Source organism: Sus scrofa, chromosome 13, assembly GCF_000003025.6.
Source record: "Sus scrofa isolate TJ Tabasco breed Duroc chromosome 13, Sscrofa11.1, whole genome shotgun sequence".
Taxonomy (NCBI): domain Eukaryota; kingdom Metazoa; phylum Chordata; class Mammalia; order Artiodactyla; family Suidae; genus Sus; species Sus scrofa.
The window spans coordinates 54,158,686-54,181,251 of record NC_010455.5 but is presented as its reverse complement, the minus strand read 5'-3'; the positions used below and the strand labels follow the sequence as shown (position 1 = coordinate 54,181,251).

The following is a 22,566-nucleotide window of genomic DNA, read 5'->3' as shown; positions in this document are numbered from 1 at the left end:
CTGTTGACAAAGCAGGTGAGAACTAGGGAAAAACCACAGTAACGACGCTTCTGTGGCTACTGAGTAACTGCTCCAATACACCATGCACTGACAACTTGCCAAGTACGTCGTTAGAGGTTTACATGAATAATTTCATGTTACCCTCACATCATCTCTATGAGGCTAAATTCTACCTTCATTTTATAGAAAAGATAGATATCTGAAACAGAGAAGTTTTGTAACTTTCCCAAGGTTGTTACAGCTTAGGGTGGGCGAGAAGGGATACAAACGAGTTACTCACTGCCTGCAATGCCAATGTTGTTAAAATTATCTCTAAGAACCTTCACAGAGGCTTGTTGCATCTAAGACGAACTCTTGCCGGGGTTCCTCTAAGCTATGCCCTGGGTTCAATTTCTAAGCCCCATTCACCGTTTCCCTACTCTGCCTCCCCACTAACAGCGTCCCGTCTCTATGGAGATCGGCGTGAGGCGGGACTTCCTCTCCCACGCACGAGCACTTCCGCCTTGAGCCGGAAGCGCCTTGCCTCACCGAGCGGGTAACGGCGCGTGGGGACTTTTTGGAGACTTGGAGTGGCGGGATCGCGGCTGCTGCGACAGTGACCGACCTGGGCAACCGAGTCCGGCGCAGTGATGCTGACCCCGGCGTTCGACCTCAGCCAGGACCCCGACTTCCTGACTATCGCCATCCGCGTGCCCTACGCCCGGGTCTCGGAGTTTGACGTCTACTTCGAGGGGCTCGACTTCAAGTTCTACGCGAAGCCGTACTTTCTCAGGCGAGTTCCGGGTGTCTGGCGCTGGGGAAAGCATGTTTCAGGAATTCATTCATTTATTCACTCGTTAGATAACTGCTTATCGAGGGAGGCTAAAAGAACAAGGGGAGCACTTCTCGGCATTATAACTGCCTTTTACCGGGGTCTCCGCAGCAGGTGCTGAGAAAACGAACTCTGCGCTCTGAATGCTGCAGAAGCTCATTTTCTTCTTAAATCTTCTTACATTCCCGCGTAGAAGAGATTTCGGAGCCACTTTATAACATGAGGTTTGGGACCATATCAACTTTACAGTTTCTGTCCTGTCTCCCTAGTGCTTGTCCCTTTTGCTGTTTTATTTTCTCTCTGCGTTAGTCCTACTTGCCCTGGGACGGCGCGCACTGACTTCCCAGCTGACCTGTCCTTGTCGGTTTTCTCGGCCCTTCTTGGCTGGCCGCTCCCTACTCCCTGAAATTTTCGCCTTCTTTGGACCCCCGACCTAAATAGCCTCATGCTCCACCTCCTCGTTGTCTGCTCCTTCTCGTTTTGATTTTGCCCCTTCATTGTGCTTGTTGGCCCCCAACCTCAGTAGGGGCCTTCATCAATTAATTCTCTGTTTGCATTTTTCCCCTTGCAGAATAGTAACAGCAGTGATAACAGCTAACACTTATTACTCCCCTTCTGTGTGGTGGGCAAGCAGTGCCTTTAAGTGCTTATGTACATTATCTCATTTTTCCTGGACTCTCATCTTTGGAAATAGGTATTATCACATTAGACCCATTTTACAGAGGACACTGCCAGGTTATTCTTCCTCAACATTGTCAATATCTTGCTCTCTCATTTCCCTCAAATCTCGTCTTTCTTATCAAGTGTAGTTCCAGCGTACTTGCCTGCCCAAGTAGTTTTTCCCCATACAAACATTCCTCTTGAGTCAAGCTGGTTCCTTCACTGGGCCTGAAGCAGTTTTGCTCGGATATCCATTAGGCCTTAACTTAATCCATCTCCTTGAGCATATTGCACTTCGCTGTTTCTTCAAGGAATGAATGCTATTCATTCCTTGCCTGATTTATTGAGCTCTTGGTTTATTCCAGGCTGTTTTCAGTATTGGGAATATAGTGATGTCTTATGTATTTTACATTCTAATGGGAAGTGAAAAACAATAAGTGAACAAGTTAACATATAACTATAAATGTTGTGATTTCTCTGAAGGAAAATAAAAAGCACTGATAAAGAATAAAATGGAGCCTAAATTTATATGAAGTGGCTACGGAAAGCCCTTCTGAAGATTTGCTGTTTTAGTCAAAACATGAAGAATGGGAGAATGATGATGATGTTGTTAGCAAACATTTATTTTATTTTATTATTTTATTTATTTTATTTTATTTTATATTTTGTCTTTTTGCCATTTCTTGGGCTGCTCCTGCGGCATATGGAGGTTCCCAGGCTAGGGGTCCAATCCGAGCTGTAGCCACTGGCCTACACCACAACCACAGCAACTCGAGATCCGAGCCGTGTCTGCAATGCAATCTACGCCACAGCTCACGGCAATGCCAGATCCTTAATCCACTGAGCGAGGCCAGGGATCGAACCTGAAACCTCATGGTTCCTAGTGGATTCGTTAACCACTGAGCCACGACAGGAACTCCAACATTTATTGAATTTTAGCTGCAAATTAGGTCTTTATGTGAACTGTGTCACTTGATTTTAAGATAAGCCTACAAAGTATGTTCTGTTACTTGCCCATATTACAAATGCTTAATCAGAGGCTCAGAAAAAAGATCTTAAATGGGGTAAGATTGTAAAATAAATACAATAAAATAAAAATTTCAGAATAAAAGCCACTTGCTTAACTTGGGAATTTTGATGAAGACAAAATAGTAGGCTCTATGTAAAGCAGTTTTAAGAGTATTTCTTTTTTTTCCTTTTCTCTTTTTATGGCCTCACCTGAGGCATATGGAAGTTCCCCGGACAAGGGATAAATCGGAGTTGCAGCTGCAGGCCTACCCTATAGCCACAGCAACATCAGATATGAGTTGCATGTGTGACCTACACTGCAGCTTGCAGCAACGCAGGATTCTTAACCCACTGTGTGAGGCTGGGGATCAGACCTGCATCCTTATGGACACTATGTCGGGTTCTTAACCCGCTGAGCCACACTCCTAAAGAGTATTCTTTGTGCAGACTGATTCATTCCTTGGGTAACAGAGGCTTGGGAGTTGGGCACGTATAGGTCTCAGTACACTTAAAGTTATGTGACTTTTGAGAAGTTATTCAGTTTCAGTTTCCTGATCTGTAAAATGGGGCTAGTATTAGTGATCTTAAAAAGTTGATATGAGGATTGAGATAATGCATGCATAATCCTTATTACTGAGCCTAGTAATTAAGTATGTATTTAATAAATGGTAAGTATTATTATTTATTAAGAGGGCCTACTGTTGCAGTTTTCTGTTGCCAGATAATCAGTCAAACCTAATGGTGTAAAATAGCAATCATTTACTCTCTCTCCTGGTTTTAATGCCTTAGGAATTTGGTAAGACTTTGGCTTGGCTCTTCTGGCTGACGTCTTTAATTTAGTTGTAATCACATGGCAGCTGGACTTGAGACAGGAAGGGCCAAAGCAGCTGGGACAGATGGGGTAGGTGAGGAGGGAATCTCTGTGTAGTCTCAGAACCTCCCTACATGGTCTATTTCATGGTCTAGTTTGTGATTCCTTCAGGGAGTTGGACTTCTACCATAATAGCTGAAGGTTTTAAGAGCAAATAGGGAGCAAGGTAGAATCTGTATCACCTTTTATAATCTAACCTCAGAAATTACAGTGTCACTTTTGCTTTATTGTTTAGGTTAAAACATTTCCAGAAGCCCACTCAGTTTTTAGGAGAGGAAACATTGATTGCATTGTTGCGAGGAGTGAGGTGAGACGGGCTGTCTTTGAAAATATAGTTTTGCTACAGTATACCAAAGATGAGTAAAACCTCACCCCTTTCCTTGAGGAATTAACAGGGAAGGTGGATCTGTGAACACATATAATTTTACCATCATGCATTAAGAACTTAACTCTGGAGTTCCTGTTGTGTCTCAGTGGGTTAAAAACCCAACATAGTGTCCGTGAGGATGCAGGTTTGATCCTTGGCCTCGGTCAGTGTGTTAAGGATCCAGTGTTGCCATGAGCTGTGGCGAAGGTTGCAGGTGTGGCTCGGATCCTGTGCCACACACAAAGAAAAGAAAAAAAATTAACTCTGTACTTACACAAAGTTTAGGAGAAGAGAGTTGATAATAATGGCTTATATTTTCTGAATGCTTGCCTATTGTACCAGCCACTAAGCTTTTTGCATTATCCTCTTTCTCACAGTAACCCATGGATAAATTCTGTTATTTTTCCATTTTTATAGATGAGGAATATGAGCCTTGAACTGAATTAACTTGCACAAAGCAAGTGACAGAGGTGATAAATGGCAGAACTGGGACTCAATTCAGATTCTGATAGTGAAGTTAATGTTTCTACCCATTATAACAAGATGACTTATTAATAACTGTATCCTTATGTTGGGTTTAGAAGGTTTGTTTGTTTGTTCGTTTGTTTTTTGTCTTTTTAGGGCTGCACCTGAGGCATATGGAAGTTCCCAGGCTGGGGGTTGAATTGTAGCTTTGGCTGCGGGGCTACACCACAGCCACAGCAACACTTCTGCCACCTACACCACAGCTCACGGCAGCCCTGGATCCTTAACCCACTGATCGAGGCTAGGGAGCAGACCTGCATCCTCATGGATACTAGTTGGGTTTGTTTCTGCTGAGCCACAATAGGAAGTCCTAGGAGGGATTTTTGCTCAGAAAATGTGTTATAGCTCCAGGAAATATTGGGCTCAAAGGTAAGTAGATTGTAAAGCCCTGGACCTTTTGGGGTCTGCCAAGTCTGATGATGATGATGATAGAATAGGAAGCAAGGAGGAGAGGGGTATGGGAGGAAAAGAGGTTCGTATTTTAAATTTGGAATAGACTGGAGCTGCCCTGATGTATAGTACTGGTGAGTTTAAATTATCTAGTCAGTATCAAACAGCCATAGAAGTTTTTTTAATATAAAAGTGACCATCAAATTTGTGTTTTAGAAAAGTTCCTTTGGGTCCTTTGGGGAAGACTGACTGACTCAGGGCAAAACTACAAGTAGAGAAATCAGTTCATTTCCTTTAGTAGGAAAGAGGGGGAAATCCCTATGTAGTAATAATGAGATTTGAAAAAAATACTTTAGTTTTCTGCCTCTCCCCCCCTTTTAAGCAGTAATTTGCCCAGTATGAATGCTTGTTTTTGTTGGTTCTTATACTTTCCTATTTTTTGGTGGTTCTTTTTTTTTGAGGGGGGAAGCCAATTAGTACACTTTTAGTGAGCCCCCTGCTCTTTCAGGCACCAGGTATATAAATAACTCTCATTAGAAAGGGGAAAGTGTTATAGCAGTAGTGATAACTAATAATTATTGTGGCTTTTCTTTTCAAGTATTTTATCAGTGACTAGCACCTACTCAAACCAAACGATGAGTCATCTCTGATTTCTTTTTTCTTGGCTAGGAAAGAAATCTAAATTATTTAGTTTGTGACATTTAAATGCTGAGGAATATCCTTTGAAAATGGTTGATAGATTTCAATGGTAGATGCATACTTTCACCATATGGTCCCTTACGAGGCCTTGTAATTTAAGGACTTCATGAGACCTTTTATTAAATCTGCAGATTAACCCTTCCTGGAAGAATTGTAGAAAATGGAAGAGAGCAGGGATCCTATGATGCAGATAAAGGTATTGACTTTGAAATTTTTGTTAGTTTTTTTCTTTGGATTCTTCATGTTGGAGTAACTTGGTAATAATCTCAAGGTACTCTGGGGACCTTTAGGTGTATGGCAACTGCGATCTGTTTCTGTAACTGTTTATTGTTTCTTAATTGTCAGTGCCTGTTATTCAAGGTCTTCTTAACAGTTAATAATTTTCTCAATCCTTTGTAGTACTTTACAATATTCTTTAAAGTTAAATTAGTTAAGTACCCTGGCTCTGTTTTCTAGAAGTTTTATTTCCTGTTTTTCCCTACATGTAGTAAGTGTTTAAAAGTTGAAGTTGGATTGTGGCAGTTGACAGATTAGAAAAGATGTGGATGATTTTTGTAAGTTGTGAGTTGAGTTTTGTCTTTTTTTCTTTTGAAAATTTTTTTAAATTTACTTTTTTAATTGAAGCCTAATTGATTGACAATGTTGTGTTAGTTCCAGATGTACAGCAAAGTGATTCATTATATATACATCTATTTCCTTCTTTCTGGTACAGTTTTCATTCTTTTTTTTTTTTTTTAAGTTTATTTATTTATTTATTTATTTGTCTTTTTGCTATTTCTTGGGCCGCTCCTGCGGCATATGGAGGTTCCCAGCTAGGGGTCGAATAGGAGCTGTAGCCACCGGCCCACGCCAGAGCCACAGCAACTCGGGATCCGAGCCGCGTCTGCAACCTACACCACAGCTCACGGCAACGCCAGATCGTTAACCCACTAAGCAAGGGCAGGGACTGAACCCACAACCTCATGGTTCCTAGTCGATTCGTTAACCACTGCGCCACGCCGGGAACTCCAGTTTTCATTCTTAAAATTTAATTACATGTTGGCGAGAGAGAAACTGTCCATAGGGGCATTTAAAAACTAGGAGTTCCCGTCATGGCGCAGTGTTAACAAATCCCACTAGGAACCGTGAGGTTGCGGGTTCGATCCCTGGCCTTGCTCAGTGGGTTAAGGATCCGGCATTGCCGTGAGCTGTGGTGAAGGTCGCAGACATGGCTCGGATCCCGCGTTGCTGTGGCTCTGGCGTGGGCCGGTGGCTACAGGTCCGTTTGGACCCCTAGCCTGGGAAATCCATATGCCTCTGGAGCGGCCCAAGAAATAGCAAAAAGACAAACAAAACAAAACAAAAAAAAAAACAAAACTAATTGAATTTTTCTCTTAGTTGATAAGCCCTTTATTTCAGCTCTTCTTGAAACCATTTATTCTCCTACTCTAGAAGCCACTGGATTTTCCTTTGTCACTGTATCTGGAATAATAATACCTTGTGTACTGTGATGTGATTTATTCAGTGAATATTTATTGACCTCAGTGACATAGGGTAAGGGAGGAAAGTTGGAATGAAAGAGTTTAATGACAAAGTTCTAACCCATAACACAGTGAAGTATAAGAAAACTGCCTTTCTAGGTAGTAAATCGGCTTTTAATTGCAGATAAGTTGCATACTGAAGCAAAGTTATTAAATTTTGAAAGCACATGGGGCTTGGAAGGAATATGTGGAACTCTTTGGGTTTAGTCATATTAGATATGTTAGAATACGGCCAGGTACACTAAAAGAAATACAGTGTTTTAAAATGTAAGAGTAGTGAATAATGTAATCTGTTCATAGGGGAGCCTAGATGAGGCTGATAAACAGAATCAAGGAAAGAAAAGAACATGGATGGAATTAAGTCTGTGTTAGACACACTTTAGGACTATATCTCTTGAGATATCACAGAACTTTATCAAGCCGTCATTGCCTTATTTAAGATTTTGTATACGCTTGTAACTGCTGCTATTCTTTATTGGATTAGATATTCTGATTTCCACCCCCTAGTCCAGAAATAAATCTTATGAATAGCTACTGGCCAAACCTAAGCTATTGCCTTCTCAGATCATTGAGTTTTTGACATGACCTTTTAATATTCTCAATAGTTTAAAGTGATTTGGAGTAAGATTTAAGCATTCTGTGGGCTTTAATAGATAAATTTCTCCAGGAGATGACAGCTGAATCAGCAGTTCTGAAAAACCTTGTTTGAGCCTTTTTCTATCTTGATTTTTCATCACTACATAATAAGAGCATAATTTTGGAGCTCTGTGAAATAGAATTATAGTATACTAAGATGTGTATTTTTTATATATATTTGTGAAGTCTTTGAATTTTTTAATCTATGTTTTAAGCATAAAACAATTTATCTTTAAGGAATTTTTACCATTCGATTGCCTAAAGAAACTCCTGGCCAGCATTTTGAAGGGCTGAATATGTTAACTGCTCTGCTGGCACCAAGAAAGTCGAGGACTGCAAAACTACTTGTTGAAGAAATAGGTATGTGTGTTGCATTTGGGAGGAAATAAAGGTAAATGAAGGTTTGGAAGGCTATATGTTTGTAGGGGAAAAGGGATATAGCAAATAGAAAATTGGAGAAAATCTTCCAGTGACAGGCTAAGGAGGTCATATGATGCTGTGTGAAAATAGCTCATTTGGTGACCAATAATTTAAAGACATAAACAACTCTATTGAACCAGTAGGTCAGTCATTTGAAATATAATCTCTGTTTGGCAAAGTATTAGCCTTTTGAGCTAAAATCAGAAGCCTATAATTCATTGTAAACATACAGGGAACACCATCTAGGTCAAGAAATGGAACATTTCCCATACCCTGGAGTCTTCCCCTCTGTCCCCTCTTGGTTATTTTTCCCTTCCTTACTCTGCAGGGTAATCCCTACTCCCAGTTTTGCCTGTGGTATTGTATATAAAATTCGTTTTGTAGGTGTTCTTTGTTATCTGGCTTCTTTTATAACATTTTTGTGAGATTTATCCATAGATGGCTGAGGTCTGTTTGCTTCATTGCATTTATTATTTATACATCCTACTATTGATGGAACTTTGGGTTAATTCCTTTTTTTTTTTTTGGATAATAAGAATAGTGAGGCAAGGGGTAGGTGAAATAGGTGAATGGGATTAAGACAAACAAACATCCAGCAATATAATAAGCAAGCTACGAGGATTATAATATACAGCGTAAAGAATATGGTCAGTAGTAATGTAATAACTTTGGGGACAGGTGGTTATTAGAATTACTGTGGTGATCATTTTGTAATGTCCGCAAATGTCGTCATTGTGTAGTATACCCAAAATGAACACAATATTATACATTAACTATATTTCAATTAAAAAAAAGAACAGTGAAAGTATGAATATTCTTTTTTAAAACATTTTTATTGAAATATAGTTAATTTACAATGTTGTGTTAGTTTCAGGTATACAGTAGAGGGATTCAGTTTTATATATATATATAAATATATTTATATTCCTTTTTACATTCTCTTCCATTATAGATTATTACAAGATATTGAGTATAGCTCCCGGTGCTATACAGTAGGCCTTCGTTGGTTGTCTCTTTTATATACAGTGGCATGTATATTTTAATTCTGAACTCCTAATTTATCCTTCCCTCCCCCCTCCTACTTTCACCTACGCATGTTCTTATACTTGTCTGTTAGGGTACATGGGCAGGCATTTTTTTCCTATACTTCTTCCCTGGGTCGTACTTAGGAAATCCAGTGTTAGTGTTTCGCATGTTTAGGTGTTTCTGAGGTTTCTGAGGAAGGAGTAGAAGATGACGATGAAGAGTTTGATTGGGAAATTGAACAGTCCCCCTATGAAGAGGTACCCGAAAGTGCTCTGAATCCAGAGTGCCGCTATGGATTTGGAAACTTACGATCAGGGGTGTTTCAGCGGTTACAGGTATGTTTTTCTAAAAGTTCTGGGTATACACCAAGGGTTTTACCATTTGCATGTTTTGATTTCTGTTCTGCTCATTCCTGGAGATTTTTTTTTTTTTGTCTTTTTGCCTTTTCTAGGGCTGCTCTTGCGGTATATGGAGGTTCCCAGGCTAGGGGTCGAATCGGAGCTGTAGCCACCGGCCTACGCCAGACCCACAGCAATGCAGGATCCGAGCCATGTCTGCAACCTACACTACAGCTCATGGCAACACCGGATCCTTAACCCACTGAGCAAGGCCAGGGATCGAACCTGCAACTTCATGGTTCCTAGTCGGATTCATTAACCAGTGAGCCATGACAAGAACTCCTCCTGGAGACTTTTTATGTGCATGGGGACATGTTTGGAGCACAAAGGAGAACTCCTTATATGTAGTGGCTACACAGACTTGCCCTTGCTTCCATTACACTGACTGTGCTGCCCAGTTGCACTCTCCTTACAGGTGGAAAATGTATTGGTACTTTCTTTTTTCTCTACTTCATTTGTTATTCTACACATGAAGTTTTCAAAATATAAAACAGAACACCTCTCTCATACTTCCTAAAAATCTTTATGTTTCATTCTTCTAAAAAGTGAAAATCTTATACTTTTGGCATGATGCCTCTCATTTTATTTATTTATTTGGCTGAGCCTGTGGGATTTTGGAGTTCCCAGGTCAAGGACTGAACCTGTACCACAGTAGCAACCCATATCAGGTGCTACCAGGGAACTCTTCTCTTGTTCTATATGTAAATGAGACATAGTATTCTTGGTGAGAATGAGTTTGTGTCTTTTGGTCAAATTGTTTTGTTCTTGGCGTACAGTAGGCACTTTTGTCTGTTGACTCTTGTTGGGGGTTTTATGTCATCTCTTGTTAAAATCTGATCATTTTTAGGCCAAAAAGGAAAGATACCACTCTTTCTCTTCCTCAAATAGTGTAGGAAATCCTACCTCATGAATGAAATGGAGATTTTGGATTATTTTGTGCTTAACATTGTTTTATAGAAAACAGTGTAATTAGTGTCTTAATTTTTTTTAGATGGAAGAAACATTGATGAACAGTGGTTTCTTTTCTTTTTTTAAAAAATTCATCCCTATCTGACCTACTTAGCATTTGGTTTATTATAGTAAGAAATGTTTGAGTCTGCTAAGGGAAGGTAAAGGACCTATGTTTTGGTTCCACCTCTACCTCTATTTAGATTTGGGATGCAGACCAGTTATTTGACCACAAATTAAGCTTTGTCTCCTTTTTGTAAAATAATGATAAATTTTCTCACTAACTATATCAGGCCATTTAGAAAATTTAAGGAGATGCTACATTGTGGAAAGTCTTTGGAAAAAAAAAAAGAATAGAATGCTTGAAAGACCTCTGCCCTTGGGAAATATAAAATGCTCTCAAGACTTCTTAAAGGAAACAAAATTGGGATTTACTTAAGAGCGAATAATGCCAATAAAATACTTCCTTCATAAACCTATGTGCTTTTCTGCTGATTTATGGTTTCTACATAGTCTTTCTCCCTAATCACATTCCCTGGTTATCTCTGTGGTCATAAGAATAGAGTCAAATTTTGTCTACAGCAGAAACTACAGCAAATGGACCTCAGTTGTTTAACAAAGAGCTGGTTTGTGGTCAGTCTATTTGGGGCTTGTCCGTCTAAAGCTATAAATGAAAAAGAAAAGTCACACAGTCTAAAGACAGATAGTATGTTTAGATTGAAAGTGCTTCTTAAGGTCAGGGAATTTGGCTTCTTTTTCTTCTTTTTTTTCTTTTTTTGGTCTTTTTAGGGCTGCACCCACAGCATATGGAGGTTCCCAGGCTAGGGGTCGAATCAGAACTGTAGCCATCAGCCTACACCACAGCCACAGCAATGCTAGATCCGAGCCATGTCTGTGACCTACACCATAGCAAACAGCAATGCTGGACCCTTAACCCACTAAGCAAGGCCAGGGATAGAGCCTGCATCCTCGTGGATGCTAGTCAGATTTGTTTCTACTGAGCCATGACAGGAACTCTGGAACTTGGTTTCTTAATTGTTGCTGCTGTTGAGGGAAGTTCCTTTCAAGGGGCTTCTGCCACGTTGCTGAGAAGATGCATAGATGCCATGTTATGAGCCTAGGCCAGTGATTGTGAGGTCATATATTCTTCTTGTCTGTTGAAAATGTTCACTAAGTAAGTAACTTAGATTGGTTTAAGAAAAACTGTTCTTTTAATCTTTTTGAATGTCTTAAGTAATGCACCAAATCTCTAGATCCTTGTCACCCAGCTTAAAAAATAAAACCATACTGGCATTTTTGGAGCCCTTGTGTGTCTTTTTCTGACTACACTTTCTATTCCTCCTTGAGGAATGAACCACTGAATTTAATGTTTAATCTTCATAAACAGTTAGCTTGATTGTCTAAAATTTTTAAACTGGCCTCTAAATTTCCATTGAATAAACACTGCTGTTCTAAATTGAATACCTTTTTTCCCCAATGTAGGGAAAAACCAAGGTGCATTTGAGAAAATTCTAAAGACTATTGTAAATGGTAATTCTGTTAACAGTTTAGGGTTATAATCCTACATGTACAGTACAGGGGTCATAAAAAATTCTGAAACTAAAAGTTTTTTCTTTGTTTGTTTTTCATGGCTCTACCTGTGGCATATAGAAGTTCCTGTGCCAGGAATTGAATCTGAACTGCAGCTGTAACCTATGCTGCAGCTGTGGCATCTCCAAATCCTTTAGCTTGCTGCACCCAGGGATTGATCCCGCACTTCCTTAGTGATCTGAGCCACTGCAGTGGGATTCTTAACTCACTGCACCTCAGCTGGAACTCCTAAAAGTTTTTTATATTGAGTTTGATGGCAAAACCTGATCTGAACTGATGTGAATCTTTCAATGGCAATTTTTTTTTTTTTTTAAATCTTACCCAGTGTGCATATTGAAAGACTTTGCTAAAGAAGTAGTAATGAATTTGAATACAAGGTGCTGCCACCACACTTCAGGAGGGGGTTAAATAAAACATGGTATGTGCGTGCACTACATTACTTTTCTGAACTCTTCAAAGTCTGAATCCTGAAGCTCACCTCTGTCCAGGCAACCCGGGTAACACAGGTGGACCTCCACTGACTGCAGTGACAGCTGACAGCTGCTGAGTGTGTCCTTGAGCGGCACCAGGCTGGGCTCTTGTGTATATTGGCTTTACATCATGACTCCATCGTGGCCTCGCCACTTTCACGTATGTGCATTTTATCAGTGGACACACCAATATATAGTCCTTAAAGAATATTGTGTTTATTCACATGAATTGAGTATAAGGTCTGTGGTATCTTTCAAATCATTCATGATTTTCAGGAAATATTAGAACTTTCAAAAACCATATGTGAACAGTGATTAAGGGACACTCCCTTTGGGGTATTAAGGGAGATGTATTTCTTGAGATGATGCCACAAAAATCTTACCTAATTGGTATTACTTGCAGAGTTCTCTTGCATTTATACCTGTCTATCACGTGGTTAAAAACTGAGTGATCATTTAAGAGTAACATGTGAGACCTTTTTTTCCTAGTAATCCAGCTGGAGGGCACCAAGACCATTACTGCATAAACAAAAGAGCTTTGAGATCAGCTCTTCTGTTTTAAAATAATGTTTTTAAAAAACCATCATTTTCTCAAATGCTGATAAAATGTTTTCTCACAAGTTTATAGTTCCTCTAGTTCTGCCTTTGGATGAGAAAATATCCATAAAGTTTTGTTGACTACTCATATTTTACTAGTATTTTTACAATCTCCTTTTCCCCCCTATTAAATGAAATACAGCTTCATATTTCTCTAATGATAATAGCAATAGAGGAGTTTCTGTTGTGGCTCAGTGGTAACAAACCCGACTAGTATCCATGAGGATGCAGGTTTGATCCCTGCCCTCACTCAGTGGGTTAATGATCTAGTGTTGCTGTGACCTGTGGTGTAGCTCGCAGACGCATCTCAGATCCCACATTACTGTGGCTGTGGTGTAGGCCGGCAGCTACAGCTCTGATTCGACCCCTAGCCTAGGAACTTCCTTATGCCATTAGTACGGTCCTAAAAAGAAAAAAAGAAAAGAAAAGAAAGCAATAGATATTCATTATGAAAATACAGTATAACAAAGTAAAGCATCCATAATTCCAATACCCAGGTATCTTCTCTTAATTGAATAATTTAATCCTTTTTTGTGGGGAGGGGTATAGTCTTTCATATTATTTTCCCTCCAGCCACTTACACAGAGTTTGCTTGTGAACGTCTATATTTTATCCTGATACTAGGAAGGAGGTAAAAATATTTTTGCTGAAACATTCTCTGTCACTACTCTCCTCCCACACATGCATGCATGCATGTGCATGTGCACATACCCACACACACACACTCACACTCTTTCTTTCCTTTCTGAAATCACTGCCAGCCACGGAGCGCCTTTGGAAAACTGCCCTGGCTTCCTCAAGTCAGAGCTTCACAACAGACTCCTGGCGGCCGTGGCTGCCAGCAGCAACACTCCTCAAGTCTGTGGGCACCAACCCAGCAGGCTCCCAGGACCACTGCTGCCAGCAACCACAGGATGCTGGCTTGCTGGCTCTTTCCTTCCCTCAGCTCTGCTAGTAACCCGAGGCCGTTGCTTCCAGAAGCCCTACTGGCCCAATGGGCACACAGTTTTTGACTTGTTCTTTGGAGGGTCTCTGCTTTAGCTCTGACGAAACTTATATTAGCATGATTTAGATCCTGCATGAGCTTCTCTGGGCCCCACCCATCTTTAAATAACTCTCCTGGTAGTGACCATAACAGTGCTTTAAAAACATCAACAAAAAAGCCCTGCTGTCATGTGCCATTTCTCATCCTCTTTTCTCCTGTCCCTTTGGTTGACTGATGCCTTAAATAGCTATCACTACCCCAAACTACCTTCACTTTTTAGTTTGTTCCAGTTTCTCTTGCGTGTCCAGTGTGCACAGGGCCACTGTGGATGGTTGTGTAAAGGACAGGCCTGAGTGGGGCTTGCACTCCTGCAAATGTTTGCATTCTTGGGCCTGGCACTGCGTAGCTGTGTGTGAGTCTGGAGGCTGGGGGTGGAGGGAGAGAGGGTGGAGGCTGGTTCTTACTGTTGGCCCCACAGGAGAGAGGCCTTGTCTATGTGTTTATTTCCAGGTCTCCAGCACCAGAGCAGCATGTTGCTCAGAGCAGGCCTCACACCGTTTGCTGAATGAATGATTTGAAACTGAACCTTAGGCACTGTGCTGGGATACAGTGCAAAAAAATACCAGACCTCTGGCCTCATGGAATGTTCTAGTGGGGGGGGGGGTGCAGTAACTGGGTAGAGCTCAAATCCACAAGGTAATTTCAGGTGGTGACAAGTGAAGAAGTGGGTGATGTGAGAATTGGGAAGTGTGCTACCTTGGCTAGGAGGCCTCTTGAGGAGGTGACATTTGCACTGAGTCCTGAATGATGAGGAGGATACTGAAAACACAGAGACTCAGAGTTCCAGAAATGGCAAGAAGTTTGATTTGTGACTTGGGCATATTTGAGCCAGAAGGGGAAGGTAGGAGATGAGGTTGAAGTTCAAGACAGGGGCTGGATTCTGCAGAACTTTGAGTTGTGATCGGAGTCTAGGTTTATTCTCTATGCAGTTAGTGCTTTGAAATGTCCGAGGTTTCTTTAGTCCACTTATCCCATTAAACGTGAGTCTGCACAATTATACCTCATGTCTGGTTCAGATGAAGTAATGAAGCAGGACATTTTAATCCCTTTTAAAATTTAATTTTTTTTAAACTTTTTATTGCTACTTGAAAACAAGGAAGCTGAAGAGGAGGGAGGGTGTGTGCTCTGGGTAGGAAGTCAGCCCCTGAGCAGCGGGGAACAGCAATGGAGCAGGGAGTCGGAGGGAAAGAAACCGGGAAAGAAACCAATGTTATTGAATGATCGTGCCCTGTATTTATGCCTTACTTGTACTACTGCATTTAATCCTTGTGGCAGAATGATGCTCCCTCCCCCCGTCCCTGCCCAGATGTCCATGTGCTAATTCCCAGAATATTGAATATGTTATGTTACATGACAGAAAGGACCAGGCACACGTGATTAAGTTGAGGATCTCGTGATGGGGAGATGAGCGTGGATTATCCACGTGGGCCCTATTTAAGCACAGGGTCCTTACAAGACCTAAGTAGAGAGCAAGTGAGAAGCGAAGCCGAGGGAGAGGGATCTTTGTGGTGAGGGGCTCCCAGCCCAGGAATGAGGGGAATCAGCCTCTAAGGTGGAAAAGGCAAAGAAATAGATTGCGTCCCAGAACCTCCAGAAAGGACCCAGAGTAGCCTTCACCTTCATTTTAGCCCAGTGAGACTGACTTTGGATTTCTGACCTCTAGAACCATGAGAGAGTTCGCTTGTGTTCAAGCCATCATGTTAGTGGTAGTTTGTTACAGTGACGAGAGGCAACCAGTGCCCACCCTGTGACAGAGGTCTGTCTAACTGTTCACAGTGAGGTTGTACAGTTATACTGCAGCTGGGTTTCAAGTTCAGGTTTTTCTAACTCCAGAGTCACATCTTTTCTGCTTCATGAGGCTGTTTTCTGAAATGTGTGTGTGTGTGTGTGTTTGGGAAGGTTGGGGCAGGGAACTCCTTGGGGCTAGAAGGAGGGAAGAAATCAGGGGATTGGAGGGTGCTGGGGAGGGGTCCATGGGATCCATGAGCAGGAAGTGGCTCTGAGCACTTATCTGGCTGAGGTGGGTCTTGTGGACACTGCACCATTCTCCCCTCCTTCAGGGCCCACATCGCTGCCACTCCAAGCTGTGTGGCCTAGGAGCTGACTTCAGGTAGGTGGGGAGGCAGAGAAGTGAGGAGAGTCAGCTGCATTGCGGGGAAGAGGTGTTTTGCATGGAATACGCTAGAACTCTGAATGCATTTTCCTGATGAAGCATTGCTGCACACTTGTAAACTCTTTGTGTTGTGAGTGCTCTACTTCTAGTTTATTTTGAATTGAATGAACTTGTGGGCTGCCCCAAGAATCTATTATATATAATAGCATGTCTATAGGGAAAAGCATTCTGAGTCTCCCCGAAGTAAGTTGTAAAAGAACTTTGGGAATGCAAATTTTTCCAAGTTTGGAAACAGCCATTGATCTGGTTTTTGCCCAGAGTGTTTGTACTTTAAGGAATTAAGTTCTCTGGGCTTTTCATTATACGAACATGCTTAGATTAAATTTGAAGTTAACCTGAGCTATATGAATTGTGTTAGGGATGAGAGGTTTTTTGTTTTTTGTTTTCCCAACTTTTTTAAATGTGGAAATTTTGATGGTGTTGGGAGGCTTTGTTTTCTAGTCTCTCCCTGGCTGAGTCCATATAGCTCATTTCATTGTAGTGATTTTGCTGGACTATAGCTGTTGACTGTAAACCAGGTGTTAGGCACTAATCAACTGTTGGGTTTACAAGTCGTGTTTTAATAGTTTGCCTCCACGATGCTCTACCAGGTTATTTCCCTTGATTTCATTTCAGCTAATATTCTTCAAGCTGTTTGCAGTTTGCTTACCTCTCTCTTGGGGTTGGTAGTAGGAAGGGGTATGTTGAAGAAAGAAAAAAGATAGGGCTTCAGGAATATTTTGCCCTGTAAAACTTGCTTTCCTTCATGATTCTGATCACAAGAAAAAAGACCGTATGATGTCCTAGGCAGTTTTACTGATATACCTGTTTTCTGTGGAGTTGTTTTTAGGAAACATGCTATGTATCAGTATGTGTATATCTAGGTGAAGATGATTATAGTAAAGTTGAGTATTACTTAGGATTAGATTTTTAAATTTTCAAATAGAAAGTCATATACATCAAAATTGTCCTTAAAAATTGTTGTTAGGGGTGAGAAGGAACAAGGAAATAAATAGAGCCCAGAGTTGGCTTTTCCTTGGAGGATATACTGTATGGCTGTTCAAGAGTTGTATTTTCAGAGACTTGAAAGTTAGATCTAAGTTTTGGTTTGCTGACGTCCCCCTGCCCAAGGCAGAAGCAGCTCCATCTTGGGTCTAGCAATTTATTTCAATTTACCTTTCATAACTTTCAAACCTCCAGGAGTACTTGGGGAATGAATGGAGAATTAAATGTTCCTGTTCACCTGCAGGGGTTTATCCTATTCTGTGTTTCATGTTAATCTTTAATAGTTTGTTGTTGTAAGGCTTAAATGAAATATGCGAAAGCTTCTAAAAGGGCCTGGCAAGTAGTAGTTGTAACATACATTTGCTGGATTGGAATCTAAATGCCACAGGTGGTATCATGGCTCGCTGATCAGTTAGATTCTTCCCGTGTTTTGGCATTTTGTATGAAATTAGATTTTTCATGGCTAAAATAGGAGATAGCAATTATTCTTTCTTTCTTGGGTGTTCTTAGGATGAATTGAGTGAGGTTATCGATATTAAGGATCCAGATTTCACTCCTGCAGCTGAACGAAGGCAGAAACGCCTTGCTGCTGAGCTGGCCAAGTTTGATCCTGATCATTATCTGTGAGTATTGAGTTTTCTTGAGAGTTAAATAATGCCTTTGACATTTAGTATTTAAAAATTTTTCGGGCATCTTTTTATGTTAGGCGTGTGCTTTTTGGATTCTTGAAATTAGTGATGGCCCAAAACCTTGACATTTGAATTAACTTACACCTGTTATACCTCTTGATCTCTGTAAGATGCTGTTTCTTAGTATCTCATTCTAACACCGAGAAGCCTTTTAGTGTACTTCTTTGAGTTTTTTCTCACCAGTCTTAAAAACAGAATAGTGCATTCATTTTTTTTTTTGCTTTTTTAAAATTACTCAACGAATTTTAAAATTACTCAATTTCATTTATAGTTGTATAGCCATCATCACAACCCAATTTTATAGCATTTTCATCCCAAACCCCCTGTCCTCCCCCACCCCGCCCCCGACCCAACCTGTCTCATTTGGAAACCATAAGTTTTTTGAAGTCTGTGAGTCAGTATCTGTTCTGTAAAGAAGTTCATTGTGTCCTTTTTTCAGATTCCACATATCATTGGTAGCATATGATGTTGGTGTCTCACTGTCTGACTGACTTCACTTAGCATGAAAATTTCTAGGTCCATCTGTGTTGTTGCAAGTGCCACTGTTTCTTTCCTTTTAATAGCTGAGTAGTAGAAGAACAGTGATTCATGAGGATATATAGCATTCTCTTCTGAAGACTCTTTGTTGTGATTAATGGTGTATATAAATGAAAACATGTTTTAATTTCTTTAAGAATCTGAACATCCTCGTACCCCCTTTCTTGGCTGATTCAGGGTTTTCCCAGCACTTTCATCTAATAGCATCTGTAATTGAGATTAACAAATAATTGTTTATTGGGATAGAGTGTAAATGAGATCTAATTTTACGTTTTGCTATATATTCCATCTGCATTGATTGTGTCTTTGGGCCTCATGTGTCTCTATCAGGCTTATATTTGTCTAAGAAATGGATCTAATTAATGGGTAAGTCAACAAGCACTTGCGGAGAGATGGTCTTATCTCTTGTTGGCCACGATAGCAGCGCTTCTTCCAAGGAAGTGATTGTTCCCAGGCCTCTGTGGGTATTTGGCTTTCCTAGGATGTGAGTCGAGTTTGGATATAGACCTTAATTATTATTCTTCCCAAGCTCTGGATCAGCAGTTTCTAAATTGTTACATATGCAGCTATAATCATCGTATTCCCTTATATTTGTATAGTGCTTTTCAGCTTCTCAGGTGCTCTCGTGTGATCATTTAATTCAGTTTTCACAACAGCTGAGGAAAGGAGGTTAAGGGACTTGCCCAAGGTCACACCACTAAGTGACTCAACCAGAACTTGAAGAGAATCTTTCCATTTGTCATATTGTATTTCCATTTCATGTCCACGATTTCGGTTTAACTGCTGTTGCTCTTATGATTAACATTATATCTCCTGTGACACAGTGGGAGACTAATTGGAATGGCAGAAATATATCTTATGATGTGCAAATTCTTTGAGTGATGTGTAGTCATGAATGGCGGAACTCTCCAACATCCTAAGGGAACCAGGGTAAGAGCAGGATGTGTTTTATTTTGGAGGACATCTGAGAGATTCAACTCCATTGACACTGCCACTTTAATTACCTTTATCTCTCTAATTGTGATTTTAAAAGTCCACTGAAGAATAATTTGAAGAAACCTATTTAAAATCATTCTGAATATTAAAGTGGAAATTTCATTGTCAGCAAGTTTCCAGGGCAAGCATGAAAACAGATAGAGCTTTACAAGACTGAAATTTCGAGGGGGAGGGAGCTTAATTAGCAGAACTGCCTATCTCTTCTCTTCTAAAACTTGAAGAATAGCGATATGGCCTGAGAGAATTAGGAAATTAGAATTTATAGTTAGCAGAGTGATATTATATTCAGCCCGTATTTTTCTCCGTCTTCTGGTTTCTTTATCCAGAAGCACATTTTCTTTAATAGTATGCATGAAATGGTCTTTGCATTTCTCAAGAAAGAGTTCTTTTTATATGAGCAGTTTAAATTTAGTCATGGACAAGCTGGAGTTAGGAGGTAAAGGTTCTTTGTGACTTTGGCTAATTTTAGTTTTTGCATTACCCATTATTTATATTCACTGACTGACTCATCCAAATATATTAAGTGCACATAAAATTCTTTAAAATTATCAATAAAGTTTTTTTTTTTGTCTTTTTTTTTTTTTGTTGTTGTTGTTGCTATTTCTTGGGCCGCTCCCGCGGCATATGGAGGTTCCCAGGCTAGGGGTCTAATTGGAGCTGCAGCCACCGGCCTACGCCAGAGCCACAGCAACGCGGGATCCGAGCCGCGTCTGCAACCTACACCACAGCTCACGGCAACGCCGGATCGTTAACCCACTGAGAAAGGGCAGGGACCGAACCCGCAACCTCATGGTTCCTAGACGGATTTGTTAACCACTGCGCCACGACGGGAACTCCTCAATAAAGTTTTTTGAGCTTAGTGCATTTTTTGTTGTTCTTAATGGTTAATACAGTGGAAGAAAAGGTTTAATTTATAAATTCTTTTTTTTTTGCTTTTTAGGGCTGTACCTGCAGCATAGGGAGGTTCCCCAACCAGGGGTTGAATTGAGGCTGTAGCTGCCAGTGTGTGCCACAGCCGAAGCAACACGGTATCTGAGCCACATCTGCAACCTACACCACAGCTCAGGTCAACACCGGATCCTTAACCCACTGAGTGAGGCCAGGGATTAAACCCCTATCTTTGTGGTTCCTGGTCGCATTCATTAACCGCTGAGCCACAAAGGGATCTCCTTACTTTAAATTCTATCTACCCTGCAGACAATACATTGTATGTATTATATTACACATGTATATAAGTGTAATATGCATGTGTGATATATTAATATACATGACATCAATATAATATGACATTTTCAAGTCGTTTGACTTGTCTTTACATGTCATGATGCCTCTTTGTGTTGTCAGGTTTTTTAGGAGCTTAAGGAAAACTGATTTTAATTTTACTTTAAAGGAGAACACCGTGAGGTAAATTATAACTGTGTACCAAAGTTTATACATTTTAAAGGCCCGTGTATGTGACTGTAGATTATTATTGCTTTTAAAAATCCTTTGTTGTAAAATCTGAGTTCCAGTGTGTGACTTTTTTCCCTCCTATGTTTTGCAGCCTGGCAGAATGCTAGGTGCGTAGGTGATCCATAAACAATTATTCTTTAAAATTATTATCCATTTATTGCCATTTATAATTCCATTTGAATATTACTGTTACAGTAAAATATTTTGAAGGTGTCTTGAAACATTCCTAAATAGTCTGTCTTTTGCTTATTATAGCTAAGTTTTCATATTTCTCTTACTGAACGTGGTTTTGTTTTTTTTTTTCCTTCCCAGGCAAATTATTTTTTTTCTTTTTTTGGTCTTTTTAGGGCTGTACCTGTGGCATATGGAGGTTCCCAGGCTAGGGGTTGAATTGGAGCTGCAGCTTCTAGCTTATACCACTGCCACAGCAATGACAGATCTGAGCTGCTTCTGTGACCTACACCACAGCTCATGGCAACACTAGTTCCTTAACCCCCTGAGCGAGGCCAGGGATCGAACCTGCATCCTCATGGATCCTAGTCGGGTTCGTTAACCACTGAGCCATGAAGGGAACTCCCATGTTTTTTAATTTTGGCATTTTTTTACTTTAGCCAGTTCATAAAATCTCACTTATTTCCTTCTCTGGGAGAAAGTAAAATAATTTAACTAACATTCAAAAAATTATCTATGAGATAGGGACAAAAATGATCGTGTGTATTTAGGGTGCCTTTTTTGAGGGGAGAGAAGGCCCTCTTTTATTTATTTATTTGTATTGAGCTATAGTGGATTTACAACATTATGTTAGTTCTAAGTGTACAACGTAGTGATTCAAAACATTTATAGGCTATATTCCATTTAAAGTTACTATAGGTGTTCCTGTTGTGGCACAGCAGAAACACATCCAACTAGTATCCATGAGGATGCAGGTTTGATCCCTGGCCTCCCTCAGTGGTTTAAGGATCTGGTGTAGGCCGGCAGCTGTAGCTCTGATTTGACCCCTAGCCTCGGAACTTCCATATGCCACAGGTATGCCCCTCAACCCCCCAAAAAAAGACAGGAGAGGGCACCATTGGTTTACAGGTGGGGTGGAGCAGCTGCAAAGCAGAAAGTGGAAGGAGGAAGGAAGAGGAGGTGAAGGAAAACCCAGTGTCCCATCTGGTCCTCCGACTATTAAAATATTGGCTATATTCTCTGTGCTGAACTATATATCCTTTTAGTTTATTTGTTTTATACATAGTAGGTTGTACCTCTTGATCTGGGATGTCATTTAAAACTGTAATGTACAGTGCTGTACATTTGTTAAGATGGGAGACTGGTGAGGCTTCTCAATTTATTGAGGTGATCTCAGAATGTCACATGGTAATGATGAGACTGGAAAGAGGGTCACCTGCTTCCAAGGTGGTCTTTATCCACAGTCGAAAGCTTAGCAAAAAACACTGGAATGAAACGTCACTTATTCATTTTTTTATGTGTGCATTTATTTGTTCACCAAATATTTGTGTGAATGACTTCCATGCCAGGCACTGTTGCAGATGGCAAGAAGAGTGTGGCAGGTACAAAGTAGCTGCCCTTACGAGCTTACACTTACCTGGGAAAGTGGACGGTATTTTGATTGTGATAAGTGCTGTGAAGAAAAGCTGGGTTCAGGGTTTAGAGAGGGACTGGGTCTCTCACTGACTCCTCTATTTCATCATATTCAAAATGGGGAGTTCCAGTTGTGGCTCAGTGGTTAATGAACCTGACTAGGGTCCATG

The 22,566-nt window shown here is 40.5% G+C and overlaps 1 protein-coding gene across 2 annotated transcripts in view; it reads left to right on the top strand.

The window, feature by feature from the left end:
* Positions 493–22,566, top strand: part of SHQ1 (SHQ1, H/ACA ribonucleoprotein assembly factor) — a 107,748-nt gene continuing 85,674 nt past the window's right edge. The window contains exons 1-5 of one of the 2 annotated variants that reach the window (XM_003132324.6): positions 493–772; positions 5,463–5,527; positions 7,725–7,847; positions 9,108–9,268; positions 17,649–17,761. In XM_003132324.6, coding sequence (XP_003132372.3) covers positions 630–772; positions 5,463–5,527; positions 7,725–7,847; positions 9,108–9,268; positions 17,649–17,761 — 605 coding nt within the window. In that variant the 5' untranslated portion in view covers positions 493–629. Of the gene's footprint in view, positions 773–2,814; positions 3,658–5,462; positions 5,528–7,724; positions 7,848–9,107; positions 9,269–17,648; positions 17,762–22,566 lie in introns of those variants that run through there. The other variant, XM_021069218.1, reaches the window with a different exon arrangement.